A 25,982-nucleotide genomic window follows, 5' to 3' on the forward strand; every position below is an offset into this window, starting at 1 on the left:
CCTCTGATCATTATTATTATTTAATTATTTCAGTAAGGCAGCTTCCTGATTCCTTTGCTAGTTCTTTTGGTTTTTTTCTTAGCTCATTTTATATTTTTTGAGAAAAGAGAAAGCTGAGATGTTGCCCATCACTGTTACTTGGTTGCACTAATAAAGTGAAGTGCTGTACATCTGTGGTTGCATTATTCTATTATCAATTTGCCATCATTTTTAAGAATGTAAGAGATGATTTCATTGATAGCCATAGACTACATGTCTTTCAATGTAGACTTCCAGGTCTCTGCCACTGTCTCTGCCTTTGTGCATTAATGACAGCACAGTATGAAGTTGTTTTATTTGATTTGCAATCCATGCTGTGAGGTCCTCTTCGGCAATGGTTGGCAAAAATGATGGTCGTCTGTATTTTGTTTCCCTAATTTTAATATTAGGCTAATTTCATTTAAATGAGAAAATAAATCATTGAAGCAGAAGCAGGTGTTTGTCATGTTTGCTAATATTTCCCTACAGACAAGCACGACTCTGGCTTTTATAGCCTCAGACGATTACATAATCAATCTTGTTAATAGTTGATTCATCAACAGTTTAAAATGTGGCTTTGAGGCACATTAAAGTGACTTCACAGGAATGACTGGGAGACATTTTGGAGAGACCAAAGCAAGGCACAAACCATATAAAGAGGAAACATGTTTCTCTTTCAGTGTGCCCTGACAGAAAAGAGGAAACACATCAAAGCTTTTCCAAATGTCATCCTAATTATCACAGACGTCGCGCTGAAATATCAAAAAATGTACCAAAATACCAAAGCCTGAAGGTTTCTCTCATCACGTAACCTCTCAAATTTAGCTCCAGCTCTTAAAGCCATATCAGAAGTGGAGAGGAGTCAACACCAAGCCAGGCAGTGCATGTGATTCACCCTGATTCACTCCTGACAGACATCCTCAGAACCAAAAGTTTACATTTCTGACTTCAAAGAATACCTACTTCTAGGATATTTCTCAGAGAACAAATAGCGTTAAAACACGCCACCTGAATAAATACTAGGAGGTTTGGTTTTAAGATGTTGCCATTACTCAGCTGCTTGGACTTTTTCAGATCCTTCTGGTACCACAACAGGCTTACTGCTCTTCTACTGCTCCTCGGTTAGTATCACAGTTCTCCTCGATGTGTGGAACTAACAAAAAGTTGTGCAGCTCTGACACTACATTCATAAAACTGACTGACTAATTTAAAGTCACCATGGATGATTCTGATGCTTTTCATTATATCTGCGTTCTCAAATTTCATGTGTAAAAACATAATTCAGGGGCACTGGTGGCCTAGCGCCCTTAGCGCCCCACATACATAGGCTCCAGTCCTTGTGGCAGGCGTCGCAGGGGTCACCGGTTCGATTCCTAGCTGGTCGACCATTTCCTGCATGTCCTCCCCCACTCTCTACTCCCCACATTTCCTGTCTCTCTTCAGCTGTCCTATCAAATAAAGGCAAAAAGGCCAAAAAATATATCTTGAAAAAAAAAAAATAAATAAATAACATAATTCAAATCTCTTTGAAGCTTTGTTTTGCTTGTATATCTTTGCACTATACAGGCCTACTCTTATAAGACCAAATCTATTATTGTAGAACATCTGTTCTCAACCCGCATCTTCCAAATTCAGTCAGGACCACCCTCATCAAAGAGAATTACTTATTTCCATACAATAAGTTATATTTAAGATAAGATGAGATAAGATAAGATACTCCTTTATTCGTCCCACAATGGGGAAATTCATGGAGTTACAGCAGCAAACAAAAAAGTGTACAGTACAAGAATTTCAACAAGAATATATATAGAAAAGAAATGTTCATCAAAGACGACAGATTGGCCATAATTCTCCTGTCAGCCACCACCTTCACAGGGTCCAGGACTGAGCTGGCCTTCTTCACCACTTAGTTCAGTCTTCTATTTGGCGGTATGGCTCTGTTTCGTGAGCTCCCTGCCCTTCCATGTGCTTACATGAGGTGGAGAGAGCACACCTTTTCTCTCTTTTATAGGCATACATGAAAAGCCAAGGCAGGGAGAGCAGCAGCAAAGATCCCTCATGGTACAGAACAGAGCAGGCATCAGTGACAATATGTATGACTGGTAAAATCAGACACAGCAGATAAGGAGGTGCTTGGGTGGAGGTGTAGGGGTGGGAATAGAAAAACGGATCTGACTTGGAACCGGTTCCAATTGATCAATTCCATCGGAATTGTACAACACAAATGTTATCGATTCTTCTTAATGATTAATTTCCCAGCATGACTTCATGTCACGTCACGATACGTTGCATTGCATCACACACTCTGCGGCGCAGAACTCCTAGGTGCAAATACTTCAAATATGCTGAAGCATTTGCCGACTCAGCCACAAAAGCTAGGGGTTCACGTCGGGTTGAAGTGGAGAAGGGTTCCGTGTGAACATGTTCATCGGGGAGGCGAACCCCCACCTTCCTCTCCCCTTTTGGAGTCCGGAACCTTTCCCTCAGGCTCCAGGGGTCATGTTCGGACTCACACGGCCGAAATGAGGCACCGAGAGCGGGTAAAATACCTCTGCAATGAACCCCCGGAGAAAAATCGTTTTTCCTCTCCAAATTTGAGAATGAGGTCAACCTATTGTTCAGTATGTTCAAGTTCCATCCATCCATCCATCCATTATCTTGACTGCTTATCCCATTAGGGGTCACGGGGGGCTGGAGCCTATCCCAGCTGACTTCGGGCGGAAGGCAGGGTACACCCTGGACAGGTCGCCAACCTATCACAGGGCTAACACAGAGAGACAGACAACCATTCACGCACACACTCACACCTACGGGCAATTTTAGAGTAAACAATTAACCTAGTGAGCATGTTTTTGGACTGTGGGAGGAAGCCGGAGTACCCGGAGAGAACCCACTTATGCACGAGGAGAACATGCAAACTCCACACAGAAAGATACACACCCGACCGGGGATTCGAACCAGAAACCTTCTAGCTGTGAGGCAACAGTGCTACCCACTGCACCACCGTGCAGCCCATGTTCAAGTTGAATGTATTCATGTTGAGTCTTGTGCAGACATAGTTTTGGGAGAAAAAAAAATGGTTCCTTTTGGTGCGGAAGACTGTATAGAACTACTTTTTCCCCTCAAAAAAATACTCAGGAATCATTAGGAGGAGTGATAAGGATTTGGATTGATCAGCAGAATTGACAATGGCATTGACATTGATCAAATCTTATCAATTCCCACCCCTGTGGAGGTGGTTTGCAAAGTTGTTTGCCAGGGAAACAGCAAGAGTAGTAAGTTAAGCTAGAACGCCCATTTTGTTATTTGCCATTATATTATTTAACATTCAGCAAAACAAGAATCGAGACAGAGGTATTAATGAGCTAAGAATATTGAGTTGGATTGTGTTGCATCAACTTTATAGAAAAAAAGATTCTTCTGCTGTTTTTATGCTTGTGAAGAGTACAGCCTCATTAAATGCAACAGGGAGAGAGAAGTTTGCAAGTCAAGTGTGGGAGTTGCACAGAGCCAATACTGACTGAATTTATTTTCTGGGGTGATCTATTTCCAACACACATATTGATATTGCTCGGGAACATATAGCAATATATTGTCTCAGCAAGAGTAATCTGAATGTGCATCATTTAGAAGTGCTGGGGATCTGTCTGCACTGCACAGTTAGATGCATCACCTACCAGCACAGTATCTGACCTTCCCTCCAACTGTGGAGGCAGCAAGACAAACTGTGTGGACTGTATTGACCAAACTACACCATACACACACACACACACACACACACACACACACACACACACATGCACACACCATTATCTGTTTAGAAGAAGAAGCAGATTTACGGACACATGCCAACACAAAAGATTTCAGCTGCTTTGACTATGAGAGAGAGAAGGTAATAAAAGAGAGGAATAGCCGAGTCACAGATATGCTCCATTATCTCATGGTGAGCATGTCGGCCACCCTCCAATGTCCATTACTAAGACGGGTGTGTGTATGTGTGTGAATGGACGGCAGAGAAAAGAGCCCATGATGCTAATCAATAACCTGAAGTCTGAGCCACAAACTTCCTTAACTTTCTCCATCTCTGTCTGCCTTTTTCTTCCTCTCTTTTCATGCTTCACTGACTTCTTCCCCCTCTTTCTTCTCACTTCCTTCCCTCCAGCGCTACATTATTACAGTTACCCACACACACAAAAAAGGCAATCATTTAGGAAGGTGAAGGGAGAAGGAGAGGTAGACAGGGTTGAGAAGGGTGAGGAAGTAAAAAGAAACAAAAGAAAGGGGGATGAGGACTGAGAGGAGTGTTAGGTTTGGGGGGGAAAGAGGGAGTGAGGGACCCAGAAAGAGGTAGAGATCGGGACAGAGGGAGGGGACGAGGTGATGAAATGGCAAGACAGAGAAGATAAGGAGCCCTGGAGAGAAAGAGAGAGATGAGGCAGTGTCGGGTGTGGAGGTGAAGTAAGATACAGAGAGGAGATGAGAGACTGATGGAGAGAGGTAAGAAGCTGGACTCTCCTGTCCTTCATCTGAGCTGTTATTATCTGAAAACACATATCTCTATTCCTCTTTTCTTTATCCCTCACTCCCATTCCATCTTTTTTTCACTCTCCCTGCATGTTTTTTTTGCCTCTGTAATGATCTACAATCCCCTGTCGTCTTTTATCCTCATCCTCTGTTCTGTTTCAAACCCTTTCTTCATCTCTCTCTCTCTTCTCCGTGTCCGGCCTGGCTCCTTTCCCCCTCCCTCTCTCTCTCTCTCTTCTCTCACTCATCCTCTATGCATAATTCAAGCTGAGATTCCAGCATGACGGGCGTGGCCATTAAAAATACATGGGGACACTGCGCCGAGGCCGTTTAGTGCTGCCTTACCTCGGAGGAGGAGCGCCCCCGGCTAGGACAGCGAGGGCAGGAGAGGAAGGCGAGGGGGGAAAGGGAGAAAAGGGAAGTGGGGGGTAAGGTGAGAAAAGCAGTACAAGCAACACATATAGGAAAACTTGAAGGAGGGAAAGGAAGAAAGAAGGAGTAAGGACATTACTCTGCAGGACATATTCTCCTCTTCCATTCACTTTGATTGAAGCATGAAGGACACTCAAATTAAAGCAGCGTGTTCTTGTTTCAATTCCATCTACACCCAGCTCAGATGAACTCACGGGTCATTGCTAACCGTTGCTGCAACATTCACAGTCCAGCTCCCTCAAAGTGTCCCACATGAGTTGAAAAACAGCAACACATGTACACAAGACCGAAACACAACCGATTTCTGGCTCTGCATGCTTAGTTGCTGCACAAGGGAGGTCATGAGCTTTCCTCATCATTTGCTCCTCTGGGTGATCCCTGCAAGCTTCAAATCCAACGGCAGCACAAGCTCATCTTTAAAGCCTCAAGTTCCTGGAAAGACATGATGAGCAAAACTAATTTAAATATCATTTCCATGCGCTTCTTTAGGTAGTTTTGGGCATTTCTCTGCCCCATTAATTTGTGTAATTATTGCGGTTTAGCACTATGCATATGTCAACTCCTATATCTTAGCACTGCCCTTGTGAAGGGACAGTGACAGCATATCCTTTTCCAGAGTTGAGTGTGGAGCAGTCTTGTGAAACAAACAGCTAATAGGCTAATAAAGTCTGTCAGAAAAAAGCAATGGTGGGTCGTTTCAGGTGTCAGAGAAAAGATTATATACAACCTGCAGATCTCAGTTTGAGTCCTACATCCTGAAGTCTTATCAAAAGCCACAACAGGGAGACAGTGGGCCACGGTTACATGATGTTTTTTAATTCAGAATTAATTATTCAGAATTAAATAATTCAGAATTAAAGTATTCTAGTATTTACATGATAATTGTAATTCCGAATTGAGGTTTACATGGAAAACACGTTTAATCGTCTTTATTCAATTCAGCTTAAGGTCTGGGGGTTGGGAAGGTTCTGATTGGGCAGGGCGGGCGTGACGTATTTACGTCTACCAGAAGAAAACAGACTCCAGTCCCTGCTTCTTTCATTTTCAGTTACAACATGGAAGACCACAGAATAAGTGTAATTTTCGCTTTGATTTTGATTATAGTTTTGAATAAGCAGCTCGACACAAACATACTGCTTCACTTCGTCAGCTGAGGAGGAGAAGAGAGGTAAAGGACCGGAGAAGGGAGGCAGAAGACTGTACTTTGGCGAATCAAAGCCAACGGTTAGTGCAACAGCTGCTCTGCCTCAGCCCACTGCCACATCCCGCTCGCTTCCGTCCATCAACTCTTTTCATGATATCCATTTCTTCTAAGGCTCCTATGAAATAAATAGTCTTGGCTCGAGTCCAAAGCTTGCTTTAGGCGGCCGTCCTGGAATATGTGCCCGCCAGCGCAGAATATGTGCATCATGGCGACAGGATAAGGGAACGAGCATGCACAGAATGACCGGAATTAATTTAAAGCGGAATGAACGTATGATCGAGGAATTATTCAATTCAGATTTAAAATCAGAATAACACTTACTTCAGATTTAAGTTTAATTCGGAATGGTCATTTTCATTTGGAATTAGGTGTTTACAAAGTCATTTTTAATCTTTTTAAAGAGGATTTAATTTTTATTCTGAATTAAAGAGGAATTAAAAGTCTCATGTAAACGTAGCCAATGAGACGTGAACCTAGAACTCAGAACAGGAATTAGTTCATCATCTGTCTCAAACCACAGTGAATAAACAGCTGGATTAAAACATCCTCATCCTTGATGCCCTTAGATGAGGTAAATTGTGACTTCACTTTTCATGAGACAACAATCTGATGATGGATACAGAACAGAGTGACAGCAGTGAAAAGGAGGAAGAGAGAAATATGGCACCATTAAGGTAAAAAGGGAGAGGAGAGAGGAGAGAGGAGAGAGGAGAGAGGAGGGTTCCTGTAGAGCAATGAACCTGGATTAAGGGGGAGAAAAGAAAGAAAGATTGTCCCTCATTCTCCTCCTTGACCTCCAGCTTAGGGGGGTAATTGGCAAAACCCTGCAAGTAATGCACTCTCTCTCCCTCCCTGTGTTCCTCCTTTTCTTTTGAACTCACACACACCGACCAACAAACACACGCAAATGGTCACAACTCTCACTTGGAAATACAAGCCCAAGAACACAAACCGCTCGCTACACCATAAATAAACACCCATTTCCCATTTTATTCCCCGTCAATCAATAGATCAATGATATCGATCACTGACATTTGAATAGAGTTACTATAAGAAAGTGTGTGTGAGGGAATGAGAGAGGCAGAGGGGTGAGAGAGAGAGAGAGAGAGAGAGAGAGAGAGAGAGAGAGAGCATATCCAGCATATGTCATGTTCTATATAAATCTCCAAAAGAGGACATCTATTTTAAACACACACACTAAAGCAAGCATCCACGCATGCTGTCAATGCCCCCTCAAAGATATTTCTTCCTGCAGGAGAACCCGGGCTTTTCCGCTAATGTTCTTTCCATGTCTTCTCGCCTTTCTTTCATAAATAATACTCTGCTGCTATTAACACGGTCAGAGAGGACTGCAGGAGCTGGCGAGCGGGCAGGGAAAGCAGCAGCAGAAGTAGAGAGGCAGCAGAGTAGATTGAGGCACGCCAAGAGCAGGGAAGCAGGGATGTGGAAACGCTAAACACTTAACCTCTTTCTGTTTTTCTGTGTTTTTTTTCCCTTCTTCCTCCCACCTGTTTTCTCTGATCTAATGCAACATCGCTGCAAGATGTAAAAACACCTCCTGCAACTTGTCTTTATCCCTGGAGTCTTCCACTGCTCTTTTACTGAACTCTTTTCCTCTGGCGATTACCATTTCACTGCCTTCCACTGCTCCTTATCTATCACCTTTACTGCCATGCTTCTTTGGGTCCTATCGCTTTTTACGGGCCTCATCCTCCTCTTTTTATGAGTCGGGAAAAGAAACAGAAGCACAAGAAAACAAAAGGAAACACAATACATGCATCAGGGAGTACAACATAATGACAGTGAGACCAGATTAAGAGGTGAATCCGGATATTAAAGATGACAAAAAGAAGCAGGATTGAATTTTCTCTCCACATCTTCTTTTATATCCGCTGCTTTCACTGCCAAACATCATGAACCTCCTAAGCTGATGTTCATTGCTCCATATCAAACACATGACACCATCCATTGAGTTTTAGATCCTCACCAGCAGCGATTTATTAAAAAAAATGATGTGTCTTGTTTCACTTCTTGAGGCTGCCTCTCACTTCCTCTCCTCATCTGTCCTACTTTCACTCACATTTGAAAGAAAAAATACTCTTTATTGGTATATGTTTTCAATTCTTTGAAATATGTGGGTGTTCTTGTTTCAACGCCTCCTGAAGTATTCTCCAGCTTCAACATTGGAAATGCTGCTTGAAAGATAAAACTTAATGAAGCACATTTCTTTTTTTCTCCTCTGAATGATTAAAAATGTATTCAAAAGCTGTATTTTTGCATGTTAAATCCCTGTCTACGCCCCAGTAATAGACTTAAAGAGTACTCTACGCACCATGTGCCAATCAATTTTTTAAGAATTCATACTTTATTTGAGGTTCACGCTAGGAATTGTAATGAAATCTTAACGTATTCTCCTTTTTGATGTTGCTGAGGCTACTCCACAGGCGAGAAACCCGTCTGAACATTTATGGACACGGCCTCCACCCATGCGGCTCCACAGGACGGTGCTGAACTTATCACCCAAGTGTTCATTCTGTCACCTCCAGTAGCATCCATAAGTATTCAAACTAATGAGATCGTTTAGCAAGCACACGGATCGATTACAGAGACACGGGCGAGAAACAATCAGATAATTTGTGATAACAGAAGCAGATCAGGAAGCAGCTGTTGGGCGCAGATTAATTTCTTGTTGCTCCGATACAACAAACGCTGAAACAACCAACAACAACATTTGGTCTTTCTCCACAGAGACACATCAAGCAGACACAACAGCAAGTCAATACGCAGATACTGGAGGAATAAGATGCAACAGCATCTCTGTTTCCTCTTTTAGAAACCGCCCCCATGGTAATTTTCATGCTAGCACTAAATGTCACACCTGTAAGCTGTGTTATCTCGTGTTTGTGTGTGTATGTGTGTGAGCTCAACAGGACTAAAAGATGACCCAGATAGTTTTGCAGGATCCTCAAAACATGAGGTCTCAAGGCAGAGTAGAAGTGCTGCAGCATCTTTGTGTAGTCACATACAGGTGCTCTTTGAATACTTTAAACTTGTATGCTCATCTCTTCTTGTGAAATGAGTAAAAAATTAACCTGATCAAAAATGAAAACTGCAACTGTCTTTCAAAGAACTCTTCAAGGCACCCTGTGTTAGCAGAGTGAAGTTAGAAATGAAGATTTGGCAATGAAAGGATGAGGTGAAGCCAAATATTAAAACAAGAAAAAGGAGATATAAAAAAACACATATGAATATATATCAATACCCCCTATTTCTTTTTTGATATCCTCTTTTTTTTAGCTTTACCTGATCCTTTTCCCCTACTTCATTAGTTGCCCCTTTCCTGTTCTAATTCCCTTTTATCCTCTCCCTTTTTCCTTGTATCAATAAAATATCACTTCCTGGTTTTTAGCCAATAGGTTTACACGTTCAAGGGGAATGATCCTCCAACTCTACTAATTAGTGTAACTCATCACAGGTGTACAAGCCACTGCTAATAATGGCCCTGATGATGACCTGAGTAGGTTGCAACCATAGACTGTATAAAATATGGACGTAGTATCCGTGATGTCACCCATCTGTTTCTGAAGCGCTGTTTTGAAAGCCAATCATCAGCGAGAACCATATTGCTGCTGTTGAGCGATTGTGACGTAAAGAGGCGGGCTCTGAGCCTCCTAGCCAACAGCTACAGTATTCCCGCCTGTCAATCAAGTCAGCTGGGCCTCTCATTGGAAGACTCGTAATCTCAATATCTTCGAAATTGCCGTGTTAGGGAAAAAAAATCACCCCCCTCACAATGTGTGCCGATCGAGAATTGAGCTATCCAGACTACACTCGTCTTTTGTACCAGGCTGTAAACATGTTTATTTCTGCTGTAAAGATCGTCTTTTTTGAATTGGTGTGTATTTGGTTTCTGGTACTTCTGAAGCCAGCCTCAAGTGGATCCTCGGTGAACTGCACTTTTTAGCACTTCCGCATTGGACTCATATTTTTAGACCAGAGGTTGCCGGTTGGTTGCAACCCGTCGGCTGTTTTTAAGGTATTTGCAATGTGAAATAAAGGCATTTTAACTCCACTCCAGTGATACAGTGTGCCTTGGATGGCTTTTTGAAGGACAGTTGCAGTTTAAATATTTCGATCAAGTTTATTTTTTCTGCATGCATCTACCCCTGAACCCCTTACAAGAAGATATGAGCGCTTGAGTTTTCGTTTTCCAGATGCTGACCCACCTCATAGCCTAAAACATCAAGATTTCTTAAGAATGAAAATCAACATGTGAACCAATCTTGCACACCAATTAGCTCTGCACAGTTGGACACGTAGCCACAGAGAGCAGACCAAGGGCAGCTGTTTCTCATTGATTGGTTAAATGAACACTTCTTATCACTGAAGAGGTCATCAGAAAGGTTATGTGAGCTATAAGACATAAAGTATGATTGAAGTTCATCTTACTGACAAAGGTAACTTTCTGCATTCATGATTTTGTCACTGCTGCTCTAAAATCCTGAATAACAGATTTGATCACATCATTGTTACACACTTCTGTGAGATGATTAAGGGTATAAGAGTTGTCACAATACCATCATTTTGAGTTTAGATATGATACCAGTAAAAAATAGGATCGGGAGGATCGATGGACCAACATCAGCGTCCTGGAGGAGGCTGGCATCTCCACCATCACTCCCATCATCGACCAACACCAGCTCAGATGGACTGGCCACGTGATTCGGATGCCTGACACTCGCCTTCCCAAACAAGTCCTCTACCCACAGCTTGTTCAAGGAAAGCGTGCCCCAGGAGGCCAAAAGAAAAAGGTACAAAGATAACATCAAAGCACACCTCAAGACGTGCCACACAGGCCTTAAGACCTGGGAGGCCACAGCATCAAACAGGGCAGCCTGGAGACAACTTGTCCGACATGGAGCAGCACAGTATAATGCCGATCTCCACAGTGCAGCAGAAGAATAGCGCAGACGCAGAAAGGAGATCGCTTCCACCAAGAAGGTCCCACCCAAACCCACAATCGCCACTGTCCACCCATGTCCATACTGTCCCAAAATATGCGGGTCCAGGATCGGCCTCTTCGCCCACCTGAAGACCCACAATGACCAAGAAGGAGGACAGATATACTCGACCCTGAGTGTCTGCTGCTGCTGATGATGATGATGATGATGAGTAAAAAAGCCACATTGTCAACATGCAAAGATTAAATGTGGCGAGTTGATATGACATGTGTGATTAGGTTGTTCCTACTGTCACTTTTGCTACAGAGAATTAACTCCCATTGTTATAGACCAATCAGACTCAAGTATTCAAAACATGGTGATGTGAGAATCACTGACAGAGAAACACACATTCATTATTAGCAGGCTCCATGCTGAGTTCATAGGGAAGTATCTTGCGTCTAAGTGATTACCCGTTCAGTCTTGTTCTCTCTCTCCGTCCTGTTCATTTATTTTTAAATGAAAGAATATGTTACCGCTACATCCTTCCAATGCACACAGGTCACTGTGAAATCGTGCTCGCATGCCGAAAACATTTCATCAGGGAACCAAAGTTACAACTAGAGTTAATGTAGGAATGACTGGACGAGTTTTCGTGTAAGTCTTTGATCCATGGTTCTCTTTTGTAGAACCAGAAACACTGTTTGCATGATGATTAAGGCAAAATGTTTGAGCAACAGCACTGTGATACATTTGGGACACACAGCCAAAAATTACTAAAGCAACATTTTTCTACATGTTTGTGCTGTTATTTTTTCTCCAGCCAGTATCTCCTACTCTCAGCAGACATGTTGTCTTGTGAAACAGACGTATGACTAATAGCACCATTCATGTTTGTTCTCTATGTAAGCATGCCAAGGTCCTGATACTGTGCGCACTAGCTCTCTGGCACAGCTTCACACTTAATTTGCTATTGGCTGAGTAGTTAGCGCTTGCAACACATAGAACCCCAAATCCCAACAGTGTTTTACAGAGCAGGTTCTGCGTGTTAGAGACATGTTCACATGGGTTTTCCCTTGCAATAAAAAATACATGATACGAAGTGGGTGTCTGGAGTCTTTCCCCCTTGAATGACAAAAATAAGAAGTGGAGTTTATCCCTGGGTACTGCAGTGTGGCTTCTGACTTCAAAATGAAGAAAATGTAACTGTGAGCATTTTTTAAACCTAACATCTGATTGTATCTTACTCAAAGATATCAAGTCATGAAGCAGAATGTATTAAGAATATGATCATTTAGTCCTATGTTGTTTCATTGTCTTATAACAAGCTTTGTGTCCTTTTTGTTACATATTCCATCAATAAGGCCCTATTTTTGTGTCTACTTGCCTGTTTAGGGCTGGGGTCAGCAAATAGTGAAGTCAATCAATCAATCAATCAATCTTTATTTAGCAGCAAATCACAACAAACGTTATCTCAAGACGCTCAACATGGCAGGTCTTCCTCTGATAAATTATTAACTAAGACCCAACATCAAGACAGGATAAGATGCAGTCCCATCTTGCAGACAGGACTCAGTCTGATCTCATCTTAATCCCCTATAAGCAGAGCACTTTGCAGCGGCAAGGGAAAACTTCCTTTTAACAGGCAGAAACCTCGAGCAGAACCAGACTCATGTTACACAGACATCTGCCTCGACCGAGTTGGGGTTGGATAGAGGGATAGTAGTCAATAGTGAAATGACCTCCTTTTTTAACAGGATAACACTCCTTAGATATTTAAGATACGCAGACGTGGAGACAAAAAATATCTATATTATATATATGTGTGTGTATAATATATTTGTTTAAAAGAAATAACTCTCTTTGAAGATCCATTCCAAATTTAATGACATCCTGATGTTTATTTCTCCTTTGGGGGAAAGTTATATTAAGAGGACGCAAAAAAATCAAGCAGAATAAACAGGATATATTTATTTCCATTGATGGACTTGTGAAGTCTAATGCAGTTTTGGGGCTTCCTTTGATATGTGCTGAAAGAGATTCGATGCTTTGAAGCTTCAGACTCAGCAAGCACAGTGACATCTGGTGGCTTATAAAACTCTCCTGATGACAGTTTGAAGCACCAGTTTGCCTCTGTGATATTCAAAGTTTGGTCTAATGTTTGAGAAATATAAGACCAGGAAGCGTGTGAATAAAACTATCCCTATAACATACTTTTGTGCAGATGTAGCCTACTGCATGAAATATTTATACTTAAATGCGAGGATGGTGCAAATGCAGAACCATAATGAGACGGAGTGGCACCCTCACTAACAGCGGGCAGCACGCACACACCGACACCGACACCGACACACACACACCAAACTTATCCCATTCTTAACAGCACTTCATTCATTCCGGTTCACACACCAACATCCGTCTTTCCCTCTCTGTTCAGAGTTTCTCAGGGTGCACACTTTGAAGCTCTATCACTGTTCAAACATACATTGTCTTTGTATTTGGGTTGCTGCACTTACCAGCACTTTTACTTCGAAATAGGTAAGGAAAAATGCCTGTGGAAATGTTTGCATCATTTGAGTGCATTTAAGCTTAATCGCCTTAAAATGACCTTAATTGTGGAATATACTTTGTTTGGGAAACATTATGTAATTTCCAACGCCCAGTGGAAGGGGCTACACACTTTAAAAGAGGGCCAGATTTGGCGCTTTGTTATTTTTTTTAGGAACAACCGCTGTTTTCTTTTGTGTCAAGAGTAGTGATGGTGAGATGAAGCCTCATGAGGCATCGAACCACTTGAGCCAATTGGTTCGAGAAAGGGTTCATTTCTCGAAGCTTCATGTGCACACAAAACCACCTACTGGCCAGGTTTATCATCACAGGCAGCTGGATCTTAACTACATAATGTGTGATGCATTGAATTTTTGGTTTTCTGTTATGGGAATGGCTATGAATTACAAAAAATGTATGACCAAATCATTTCTGTACATAAATTATCATATATGTGTATGATAAAATATTTTTGAATGTATTTTGTAGTATCATATGATATGGCAGGTTGTGTAATTATATTTTTCTGCCACTTTAGGAAAATGGAATTAGCTTAAGCAGGCAGAGGATAGTGAAAGTGATTGTGGAACTAGGAAGAGGGCAATAAATATGCTTGTGTTATTAGGAGTTATTAAATCAAAATGTTACCACACTGGGGAAATCCTCCTCTTTTTTTTTTTTCTAAGTTATATTTTGGGCTTTGACACCTTTTATTTATAAAGGAGAAGACAGTGTAGAAACTGGGAGAGTGGAAAAAAAAAATGCGGTAAGAAAGTCGCAGGCTGGGCTTGAACCCGGTCCAAACATTGCACAGCCATGCAACTTAACCATTAGACTAAGTCTGCACCAGTCTCACATTAGGCCCACACCAAATTCTCCTCTTTCTAGTTGGCTCCATCTTACCTGTCCTCTTCTCACTCCTAAATCTTCAAACTATCCATCTCTCTCTCTCTAAACTCTCCAAACTAAATAAACGCTATCCAAACTCTAGTATCCAAACTATCAAAACTCTATCCAAACTCTGAACTGACCGCAACTCTCCATCAAACACCCACATTTTGAATGGAGCCTGAGGGGTTTATATTGCTGTCAAACCTTGCAGCAAAATCTGAACCACTAGCCGAAGCGGTCACGTGGTACAGCCGGTTAGTGAGGCTTCGGACGTCATCATTTTCTCCAGCCAGTATCTCCTACTCTCAGCAGACATGTTGTCTTGTGAAACAGACGTATGACTAATAGCACCATTCATGTTTGTTCTCTATGTAAGCATGCCAAGGTCCTGATACTGTGCGCACTATTATAAGCTAATACATATAATACTGTAACAGCTCTACTGTTTGTTAAACCTGTTCAGTGTAGATGTTCTTAATTCCTACAGTGTTGCCAGTGAAGGCATCAGGAGGGGTGTTTAGGGTGTGCGAGCAGCAGAGAGGAGAGACAAGAGGAGAAGTTTTTCATTCATTCAAACATTGATTGTTGCTTTGTTTGTTGGCGTCGTCACCGCCAACAGTGCCTGGTTATTAAAGCTCAATGTGTTCACGAATCGGCTCATCATCCCTACAGCGTCCAGACGGACGCTACAATACATATACATTTTCTGTAGGACTTACTAAATGTCATTCATTCTTCTGCTTGTCAGAGCCCCCGTGGTGAGAGCTTTTTAGACTCTGATCCGTGCTACAGTCCTGAGCAAAGCACCTCATCGGGTCAGAGGGGACAGGCCCGAGGTTGGGTGAGAGGGGTAGTCAGTAGAGTCAGGGAAAGCAGAGGCAGGAGACGGGGAGTGCACGCTGTGGAAATGTACGCACAGGAGGCGGGCAGAACGGCAGGACGGGATTTGATTGGTTTAAAATTTTGGGACCCAAAAACGGTGATTGGATGGTGTTTTCCCAGGTTTACTCCGGCTGTAGATAGCAACTTTTTAACACATTATGTATTAATTGCCATCAGGAAATAAAGATCATTTTAACCAGTATAACAAAAAGTGCATCTAAATCTGACTACCAACCCCAGCTTTAAAGACTCAAATAGTGTAAATAGATTATACTACATTAATATGAAATGATAATGTTGTTGTAATATGCATCACTTTATTTTGTGTTTGACATCCTCTGTTCTTATCTGACAGATGCCGATCACTGTCAAGTTGAGTGAGGCGGCGTTTTTTGAAGCACCAGTGGCGTGACGAGTCATGTGACAGTTCCCATTTGACACAGGCTCCAACACTTTGTAGAGAAGCTGTGCAGTCCACTTAAATAAGACAAGCTTCAGAGCCTCAGTATCATGAGCCCAGTTCTACTTTTTGTCCAACCATCCATAAAGTGGACATGTTATGAAAGAGCGGTTGAGGTTTGTTCTACTTTGGGTGAAAGTATCTCGACTTTAAGGGGCCTTGATTCCTCTTCAACCAGACAAAAGTGTACAAGTCAGTCAGCGTTAGTTGTACCAGGGTATCATGAATCAAAGTGTCAGCTGTGTTTCTGTAAAGAATAACATGACATAAATGCAACTGAGCCATCATTAATGTTAGTGAATACAACATTGCTCCCCCTGCTCGTACAAATCAAAGCCTGTCTGTGTGTAATAGCTTCACTTGGCCCTTATCTGAGCTCCTATTCAGCCTCAGACCTGATGAAAGGAAGAGGACAGATAGAATCTCACTCCACTATAATACTCTACACACTGGTCCTCCCCACTCACACACATGCAAATAATGATATCTTTTTTTCCATCTCTCTCTCTCACAAACACACACATTCAATTAAAGCCTGGCAGGAAACCTCACATGTACACACCTTCACGGTCAAGTGGACACAAATAAATCCACAAATTAACACATCAGCACTTTCATTAAACACATTTCTAATGACCTCAGGTTTCTCATCAGAGAACTTGATTAAAGTTTAAATTACCTTTCTTTGAAGCCTGTAAGTGTGCTTACAGTATACAATATGTGTGTATGTGTGTGCTGCGTATACAGCAGCTGCTTCTCTGTAAAGTGTTGAACCTCTTCTCATTCATAAAGTAGATAAAAAGGGGGATTTACTGGCTTATTAGGGTGTTCATTCTCAATGCCATCAGCTACTTCCCATTACAACTGTATAAAATGCCTGATGACATAACTCCTGAAGCCAAAACCTTTGGAGCTCGCCTGCTGACCGGCTGCAGTATGGGTCATAAAGTCTGCTTGGTCAATGTTAAGATAAGATATGATAAGATATTACTTTATTGATCCCGGGGGGGGGGGGGGGGGGGGGGGGGGGAATTCAGTTGTTGCAGCAACCCAGACATTAGTATAATCAAGAAAAATGTCCAATAAGTAAAATAAAATAAGTAAAAATAGAAATAAATAAATGAAGATAGAATACAATTTAGATATATACAATGTTACAAATGGAATTTAGATAAATACAAATGTTACAAATGGATTAAATAGCAGTAATTACAGGTGGTATTAAAAATGTTTCAGTAGTAACAGGTTGACATGGTGTTATTATGGTTGGTAATGACAGATTAAGCAATATAATAAATAAATATGGGTATATAATATGACCATAAGTTGAAGTAAACAATAATATAATATAATATAATATAATATAATATAATATAATATAATATAATATAATATAGCAAGGATGATGTAATATAACATAGTATGTTACCCGATGGGACATGGCCTGAAATTTAAACTCAAAATACATGTTGAATAAAGTTTTATCAAACATGGCTTCTGTTGTTATAAATTGTTCTCTTTATGCTAAATTACGTCTTACCGAGGAGTTTAGTTTGAAGTAGCTTTCATATGCTTTCAGGGGTATTAATGTTTGTCTGGCTCCTGTGTTCACTGGATTAGTAGAGAAGAGGAGGGACGGTAACAAACACTAAAATAAAATTCATTAAACGTTTTATAATCCTATGTGTCTGCTTCACTCCAACACAAGAATCTGCTCTGCTTTGGACTGTCCACTCTGAGCATTCTTTGCCAGCTTATCAGTAAGTTCAATTTGTGCTTTGATTAGTGAAATGAGTGGGACATCAATACCTCGGCACACCAACTCTAGCTCCAAAAACCAATCAGAATCAGAAATACTTTATTTTTTTTTTATTTATTTTTTTTAAGTTATATTTTTGGCCTTTTGGCCTTTATTTGATAGGACAGCTGAAGAGAGACAGGAAATGTGGGGAGTAGAGAGAGGGGGAAGAAATGCAGTGAATGGTTGACCGGCCGGGCACCGAACCGGCAACCCCTGCGACGAGGACTGTAGCCTCTGTATGTGGGGTGCTTAGACTGCCACCAGTGCCCATTGAGAAAGAAATACTTTATCCTTGTATATTTATATAATATATATATATACACAAGACATCAGTGCTCATTAGAGTATATTGGCTTCACTTGTAACACAGGAGGAGGTGGGGGGGGGGGGGGGTGTTGTCAATCTTAATAATAAGTAAATGATTACAACCTATTACTAAGTATATACAATTTCATGCTAGCAAATATTTTAAAAAATATCTTCCCATCATCCAAACTTTTACTTTTGATGCCATTTCTTTGCTTAACATCAAATCAATTCAGCCTGACTTTTTCAAGTCGAAAAGTAACTTTTCTGATTTTCCTACCACACATAAATTTAACATTGGCAAATGGTCACTTATGTCATCTATATGTGACTTATGTTGTATGTATGTGATTAAATATGAATGTGGATGAGCCTTATTGTTAATATAGAGAATGGTTGCACTTTAAGGAGTGATGTCATCATTACTTTTCCATATATGGTCATTTATAGCCGTTTTCTGGGGATGTCATCTGTTCTCTGTCATCTTTATTTGCTTCCGCGTGGTGATCTCTGTTTTCAGGGACTTCTTCTCCAGATTAAGAGTCTTTATAACACAGGTTGTCTGTGTTGCACAGATTGTTGAGCCCTTTGAGTCAGATTCTGCACTCTACAGGTCTACTGAAAATTGACTTGACTTAATGGGGGGAGGCATTTGACATTGCACTCATTTTCCTAAATCATGCTCAGCTTCTCATTACCACAATTTAAAGCACCTTAATACCTGGAGAAACTGTTCATCCAACTTTCCTGCTTGTCACTTCCAAACCCAGTTCAAAGGATTTGCTCCATTCAGCTGCTAACAAATCCAATTTAGCCCGTGTTCCCACATTACACACGACTCTTGTAAATGAATCATCTCCAGGCAATACTCAACAAATGAAAGTAATAAATAATTTCAGAAGGACAATTAAGTCTCCCTTCATTAACCATTTGCTCATTAAGTCTGCCTTCGTTAGTGGAGGTTGGATGATCTCGTCCCGCCGGTCTGTCACGACCGTGATATTTCCCCGTTGCAGTCGCGCTGGGTGTGAACTGTGAAGTGAAGCAAGCGCACACATGTTCAGAAACAAACAAGGAAGTTGGCACAAAAAAAGGAGACCCACTCGTGTCTTAATGAGTTTTCCTGTTTGCTCAGTGTGCTCTGTGGCTTCATTATCATCACCCTCTCAGTACAGAATGCCTCAATGAAAGCAATCAACACCACATCATTACACTCTAGAGGATGCTACTGTCTCTGCAGCTTGCTTTGTCTTTTTATTTCTTGCTTTTTTTATCTTTTCTTTCTTCTGCATCTGCTCTCATTAAACCCTTTCTCTTTCTATATATCCCACTCTGCTTCCTCCTCTTCCTCCCAGTGTCTCCTTTGCAGTCTCTCCCCTCTCTGCTGCCTTGCCTGTCATTATTTAATCAAACTGTCTGCAGGATTACGACGAGCCTGTACCCCAAACTCTGCCTGACCTTGAGTATAATAGCAAATCTGCAAGGAATTAGGTCTGAATTGGCGTCTGAATAAAATTACCGCGTCTCCTGTTAATTGCATTTTAATGCAGCTGTTGCCATCCTTGTGAAGCAAATTGATTTGTAATTCAGGGGGTGTTGCTGTGCCTGAAAAGAAGATTGTTCTGGTGCAGCTTTTAAGTGTGCGGAAGCCCCCAGCCTGCTGTACGTTCCAAGGGTTTGAGCAAACATTTGCTCTGGCTAATTTGCTCGACAGCAGAAAGTGTGTGATGTTATTTGCATGAGCGTGGAGGAGATTTTTATGCACACAGAGAAAAGGAAGTTTCATACATGTATGCACGCTACACTGTGGAATCATTCTCATCGTGTCACAAGTGTCTCCTGGGAAGATGATGCTCATGTAGCAGAATGTATGGCGCAAAATCCCCCTTAAACTACACACATAGCAGTACTCAGAAAAAGCAATCATGGCGATGGTGATACACAGGCAGATGAATACATCAGTGATATCACACAGTGCAGCAGTTAATTCCCCCGACAGGTAGAGAGGACAGAAGGCTGCGGCTGAATTATGGAAGCAATTGGAGGGCTCGTCTGCAGCAATTTCTCCTCATACATATGTACACAGATGGATAGAAGCGTAGAAGAATTACTCAAATAGGATGCAAACATTGAATAATTGCACACGCACACACACACAGACACACACACACACACACATGGACACAACCCTGCCACACTGGCTCCTGCACTGCTGGACGTAGGAGCGTGGGAAAGATTTCTGCCTCTGACCTTGGCTTTGGAACACACAACTTTATAAGACACCACCAGCAGAGACAATGATAATAATTTCTCAAAGGAAAACAAAACACGAGTGTGTGTCTTTGTGCTTATGTGTGTTTGCATGTGTGTGTGTGTGTGGACTCAAGTGGAACTGACGCTGATTGAATGAAAGGGGAGACAGTGTTTTCTAAATTCCCTCAGGCAAAGTCATTCCATTTGCTCTCACCAGGGGACAGCCACCACTTATCAATTTATGAATTGAATTTCATTTTCAGCGTCCGACACACACAGCGTGAGAGTGTCACTGAGTCAAAAGGCGCCTTTCACTGCATTGTGAGATAGTGAGGATGTCCTGGTTTCACATACACACACACACAGACACTCACACACACACACACACACACACACACACACACACACACACACACAAAATCAGTCCATTAACAAAAGCATTGATACGATGACAACTATTGCTTCCTCCTCGCTCTTTAAAGCGGTGTGATCGTCACAGTGTTTGTAATTGATAGAGTCATGGGTTTTATGTCATAAGGTTTTTAAGTGCAGGCATTTAAAGATAAAACGTTGCCATGGTTTCCATGATTGTGGTTTAAAAGGTGACCTAAAGTCTCTGGGGATCATCAATATATTGTGCAGCTGTGATTACAGATCAATATATCAACACAATCAACATCCTGGATCTTTAAAAAGTTGTTGCAATGCACAAGATATTTTTGGTAAGAGGGGCAGCAACTTGGAAACAAACAAAAGTTGGACATGCATAGATGATGCTTCAAGCTGTAGCCAAAGGCAGACTATATCATGCCCAGCATGAGAGGAGTTAATAGAACCCTCATTGGGAATAATGCACATTCAAAAGAAAGCCTTTGATTGAAGTGATATGGGCTGGTTTTAAGAGCAGCTGATGTTCTGTCGGCCGAGCTTGTCACTGTGCTACATTTTTGGTAACCTGAGGACATAGTGCAACAAGAACCACATTATTAATGATAGATAGCTGTCACATAGATATTATGAGAATCTAGTTGTATCTATTCTTGTTAAGCTGACCTCTTAACATTGGAAGTGTGCTCAATATTTCATATTTAGTATTCCATAGTTGACAACAGAAGCCTGCACATACAAAGCTGTCCCATAGTCGTATCTTCAGATATATTTATTTTTGAATTTCATGATTTGGGAGGGTGTAAATGTTGGTTTGTTTACGTCAACATTTCTATGCTGCGACTCTAACTGTTCAAAGGATACTTTAATGTTACTCCAGGTTTAGTTTTTGGAGTTTCAGCCTTGATTTTAGAATGTAAGAAAATCACTGGAGGAGAAGCATTAAAGCACTTAGTGCACAGACACGCTCTAGGTTGGCTAAACTTGAAATAAACTTGCTGGGATGATTCATTTTCAACACATATCAGTGTTAACACCCAGCCCTTAGCCACCAGTTTGATGTTATCAAATCCAATTTTGACAAACAAAGAAAATAAGACCAATGCTGTTATGAACCTCACTTTAGTACTGTTACCCGTACATTTCCTTTTAATCTAGTGTTGAAAATGCCTGCTTACTGTGTTTGGATGACCCCTGTTTGCACTGTTCCTTTTATATGCTAAGTTCCTTTGGAATTTCCTCTGAGCAACGCCGCTGCGACGGCCTGGTTTCCCCACAAGGATTAACAAAGTTTCATCATATTACATCTTATGTCATCCCCTCTCTCTGCTCCGTATCATCCCACAAAGAAGGAACGGTTAAAGATAATCTTCAAAAAAAAGATCCAGCAACAAAAGGAACACCAATAACTTCAGTTCAACTCAATTTTCTTTGTGATCGAGAGCATGCAGTTCCCTTGGCGGAGGAGCAAATAAGGAGGAAAAAAAAATGAAGGAAAGCGGCTGTTTTCTTCAGGATTTGGATGCGGAAATGTTCACACAATCTGTTGTTTGAATCTCTTTTGTCTGCAGCTAGATTAGAAGACACACATACACACTCGCAGAGGTTTCTAAGCCCCTTGTGTTGAGTGGGCGACTAGCTGTGACTGGCACTGTCAGATTAGCCCATTTAAAAAGACATATGTTTATAACAGCGTATCTCTGTGTGCACATGTGTGTGTGTGTGTGCATCCTACATACAGTACTATTTACAGCCTGTGATGCACATTGCATTATTCATGTTAAACCATGCAGAGAGAGATACAGTCTTGTGTCAGATAATACCAGTGCCACAGGCCTCTGCTTGATATCATCAAACACACACACACACACACACACACACACTCACACATGTGGGTACGTTCACTAAATACTTAAGACTCCCACTCACAAAATCAGTGACACACTTACCCAAACATGCTGCTACATATCCTTGGACACAAGATTCTCTCTCACACTTGCATACAATACACATACGTGTACATAAACACACACAATGCACTAAATCGCATTAGGCAAATGAGAGCGAGGCAGCGCGCCGCCAGAAAGGCGCTCTGCTTGACTGCTGTTGCTGTGACGGATCCTGACATAAATCATGTTTAGTTGTTGTTGTTTAATGTGCAAATCTCCCCATTCAAAGCACGGAGTAGTTGTTAACAAGCATGTTCGAACAGTCCCTACACACACACACTGAAAAATAAAAGTAGGGATATCCGGAAGAAGGGGAGGTTAAGAATGTGTGTTAGCAAACACACACACACACACTTGCTGCTAAAGTGTGTGGGATAGATGTGGATGTGAAATGCCATGGGCGTCATTACAGGACCCATATTTCATAATCATACGGCCATCCATCAGCCCTGTTCAGCTAATGATGACAACGCCAACACACAGTCGTAAACCGCCCGCACACACACACACACACCTGAAGAGAGAGTTCTCCATTGCAGGTTTGAGAGCTTCTGCAAGGACACAAGCATGAGCAGCGCAAAGACACAGAGCATGCATACACATGAACACTCTTAAGGATGCTTCAGTGGGCCCACACGTGTGCTAGAAAACACGGCAACACAAAGAGATGTCCTGCACAAACACAGGCGCACACTCACACTTGAGCACACACAGTGAATGAAGTGGCTGTTGACAGATTTCAGCTGTAATTGATACCCGTGTTTGGCAGCCATCTTTATTTGGCTCGACCACAAGCCAGAGAATGATCTAAGCTCCGCAGCACACACATACAAACACACATACAGGCTTTCTTATGAGCATCACTTGACACATCTTGACACATCAACCACACACACATTTAAGTGTACACAGAGATAAAACCACGCTTTGGGCTTCTTAAGGAAAGAAAAAGTCTCTGGTGGGTAAAGGAAGAGGTAGCACTCCAGGAAGACTGACTGCATTTTAATTGGCTGTCATCATTGCACTTAGTCTCATCCGAAAGGACAGGTGGGCTGAAAGGTGCAAATTGACTGGAGAGAAATCCTCACACAAAACAGAAAAGGCGATGAAGAGCAAGAGGAAATAGAGATTAAGTGATGAACTCTTACCTTAAATAGGCGTAAGATGTTGGCCACCATAATTGACACAGAGCTTGCCGCAGCTCCGATCACACCTACAATTTTATCTGGCTTGGTGAAGATCGGAGGGTCCCCATTAGCGCAGCGAACGTCTGATCCATCCCTCTCTATCAAGGCCTGAACAAATGTCAGGGACTGCTCCAGAGCGTACGTGTCCCTGGAGCAGGTATCCAAGATCCGGGCCCCCAGCGTTATATTGGGCAGCAGCTCGGGGTCCTTGTTGATCAAGTCGATGGCAAACATCATGGCCTCCAAACGGTGGATACCTTTCTCCTTTTTCAGCTCCCCGCAGGGCGTACCGCGGTCCCCTCTTGAGTGCACAGGAAATAATCCGCCCAGGATGATGTCCCCATCCAATCGAATGGAGTGGGCATACTCAGGTGCTGCCGCGGGGTCTATTGGGATCCGCTGAGGAGAGGTGACAGGAAAGAGCCAGGTGTAGGAAGTAGCAATGAGCAGGAAGAAGACAGAGGGAGACCCAAGGGAGGATGTCGGGTTCCACCGTGGTTCCATGATCAACAAAGGATTACCAAACAAGGTGATTTTCAAGGGGATATTCCAAAAACTGAGGTTGGGTATTTGAGAATATTGAAAAGGAGGACCTTCCTATTGGTCAGAAAGAGAGGGGTAAAGGTCCCCAGGGGTGGAGATAGCCAAGCCCCATGAGCGAATCATATTCCAGAAGAAGCAGAGAGAGGTTCCTTAGAAATAAGGCAGGGTCGGATTGTAGGAATGTAGTTGTAGTTGATGCTGTAATCCACAAGTCACATCTTCAGCAGAGCCTGTTGAAGAGAGACAGAGAGAGAGAGAGAGAGAGAGAGAGAGGGGAAGTCAGAGAACCAGTGTGATGTGAACATCAAGCTGCTGCAGGGATGTACGGTCCACCTGACAAACATGAGTAAACCACTCACGGGTTGGAGGAAGAATCAGCCAAGCGTACAAAAACAAGTCACAAATACACACGTGCTCGTTCGCCTGCACACGCTCACATGGGTATATGGTTTCCAGTAGGAGCTGTCAAAATTTGCACATCCATTCTATAATTGAAAACCCAAACTCTGTCAGTTTATGATCACCTCCGCACAAACAGACACACACATTCACACTCCTCTCTCGGCATATCGATGAATGGAACAGATGTTAAAATGACAGCGGAGAACCTTGGCGAGCTCCTCGGGCTATTCTCACAGAGGCTCAGACTACCTGCTGCAGTGGAGGAGAGAGAAGAAGAAGAAGAAGAGGGAGAGAGGGGGGGAGACACAGGCGAAGGAGACGCGGGGGGTAGGAGAGACAGAAAGTGAAACCATGTGAGACAGTGTGAGAGAAACAGGAGACAGCGGTGAAAAAGACAGAGAGCAGCGCCTTAGAGCAAGCCTGCTGCATCATTCAAACACCTGCTGTTCCTGCTGCAGCTAAATGAACACATTACATCCAGTACACCCAGCTACACTCACCACAACACACACACACACACACACGCACACACACACGCACACAGAGCTAGTTAGTTTTAATGTTGAATGTTGTTTCTACCCATTAACAGCATTAAATGTTGATAAGCCACTTCTGCTGTCATACACTGCAGGGAGTTGCACTTCTGTCCCTGGCTGTAATAACTTCATGCTCAGCACACGGAGCCGCACATTAAGGAGCTCCATCCTTGAAAAGTGGTAAAGTTGGTTTAGGCCAGAAGTGAAAATGGGTTCTGGCTGGTTCCTTAATGATACAAGTGCTGATATGCTTTCAGTAGCTGAGTCCCTTGGGATTCAGTCTTTCCTATCCAAAATCTCTCATCTTCTTTTTGCGTGTTTCCAATGAAGCAGCAATTTGTACAAAGTCCAGTCCCTAAATTAATCATAAAAATAAGTTTGGTTATTCTTGTCACAATGTGGAAAACTGAGGAGGACCCATGAGCAGAAAATAAAGATTTAATAATAAAAGAACAAAAGGCATAACCAAATGTACTAAAATGTCCAATGAACTGAATTTAAAAGAAAACACTAGAAACACTGAGATAAGGGAACACAAGGAAGACTTAAGGCGGGTACACACTACAGGATAATCGGGCTGATTTTTGTCCCGTTCTCCCCCTTATGATCAAAGCCAACAAAGGCCTGATAGTCTGATGTTTGCAAATGACATTGAGTCTGATTTTCCTGTGGGGTGTGGGGTGTTAGGAGTGATTTTGTCTGGTCGGAGCCGCTCAGAAG

At 42.1% G+C, this 25,982-nt stretch overlaps 1 protein-coding gene across 6 annotated transcripts in view; it reads right to left on the reverse strand.

The window, feature by feature from the left end:
* grm8a (glutamate receptor, metabotropic 8a) overlaps positions 1–25,982 on the reverse strand; it is a 315,548-nt gene that overhangs the window by 282,957 nt on the left and 6,609 nt on the right. For all 6 annotated transcript variants that reach the window (XM_034674012.1, XM_034674009.1, XM_034674007.1 and 3 more), the window contains one exon: positions 23,743–24,554. In XM_034674012.1, coding sequence (XP_034529903.1) covers positions 23,743–24,285 — 543 coding nt within the window. In that variant the 5' untranslated portion in view covers positions 24,286–24,554. The remainder of the gene's footprint in view (positions 1–23,742; positions 24,555–25,982) is intronic.

This window comes from Notolabrus celidotus, chromosome 21, assembly GCF_009762535.1.
Source record: "Notolabrus celidotus isolate fNotCel1 chromosome 21, fNotCel1.pri, whole genome shotgun sequence".
NCBI classification, from domain to species: Eukaryota; Metazoa; Chordata; class Actinopteri; order Labriformes; family Labridae; genus Notolabrus; species Notolabrus celidotus.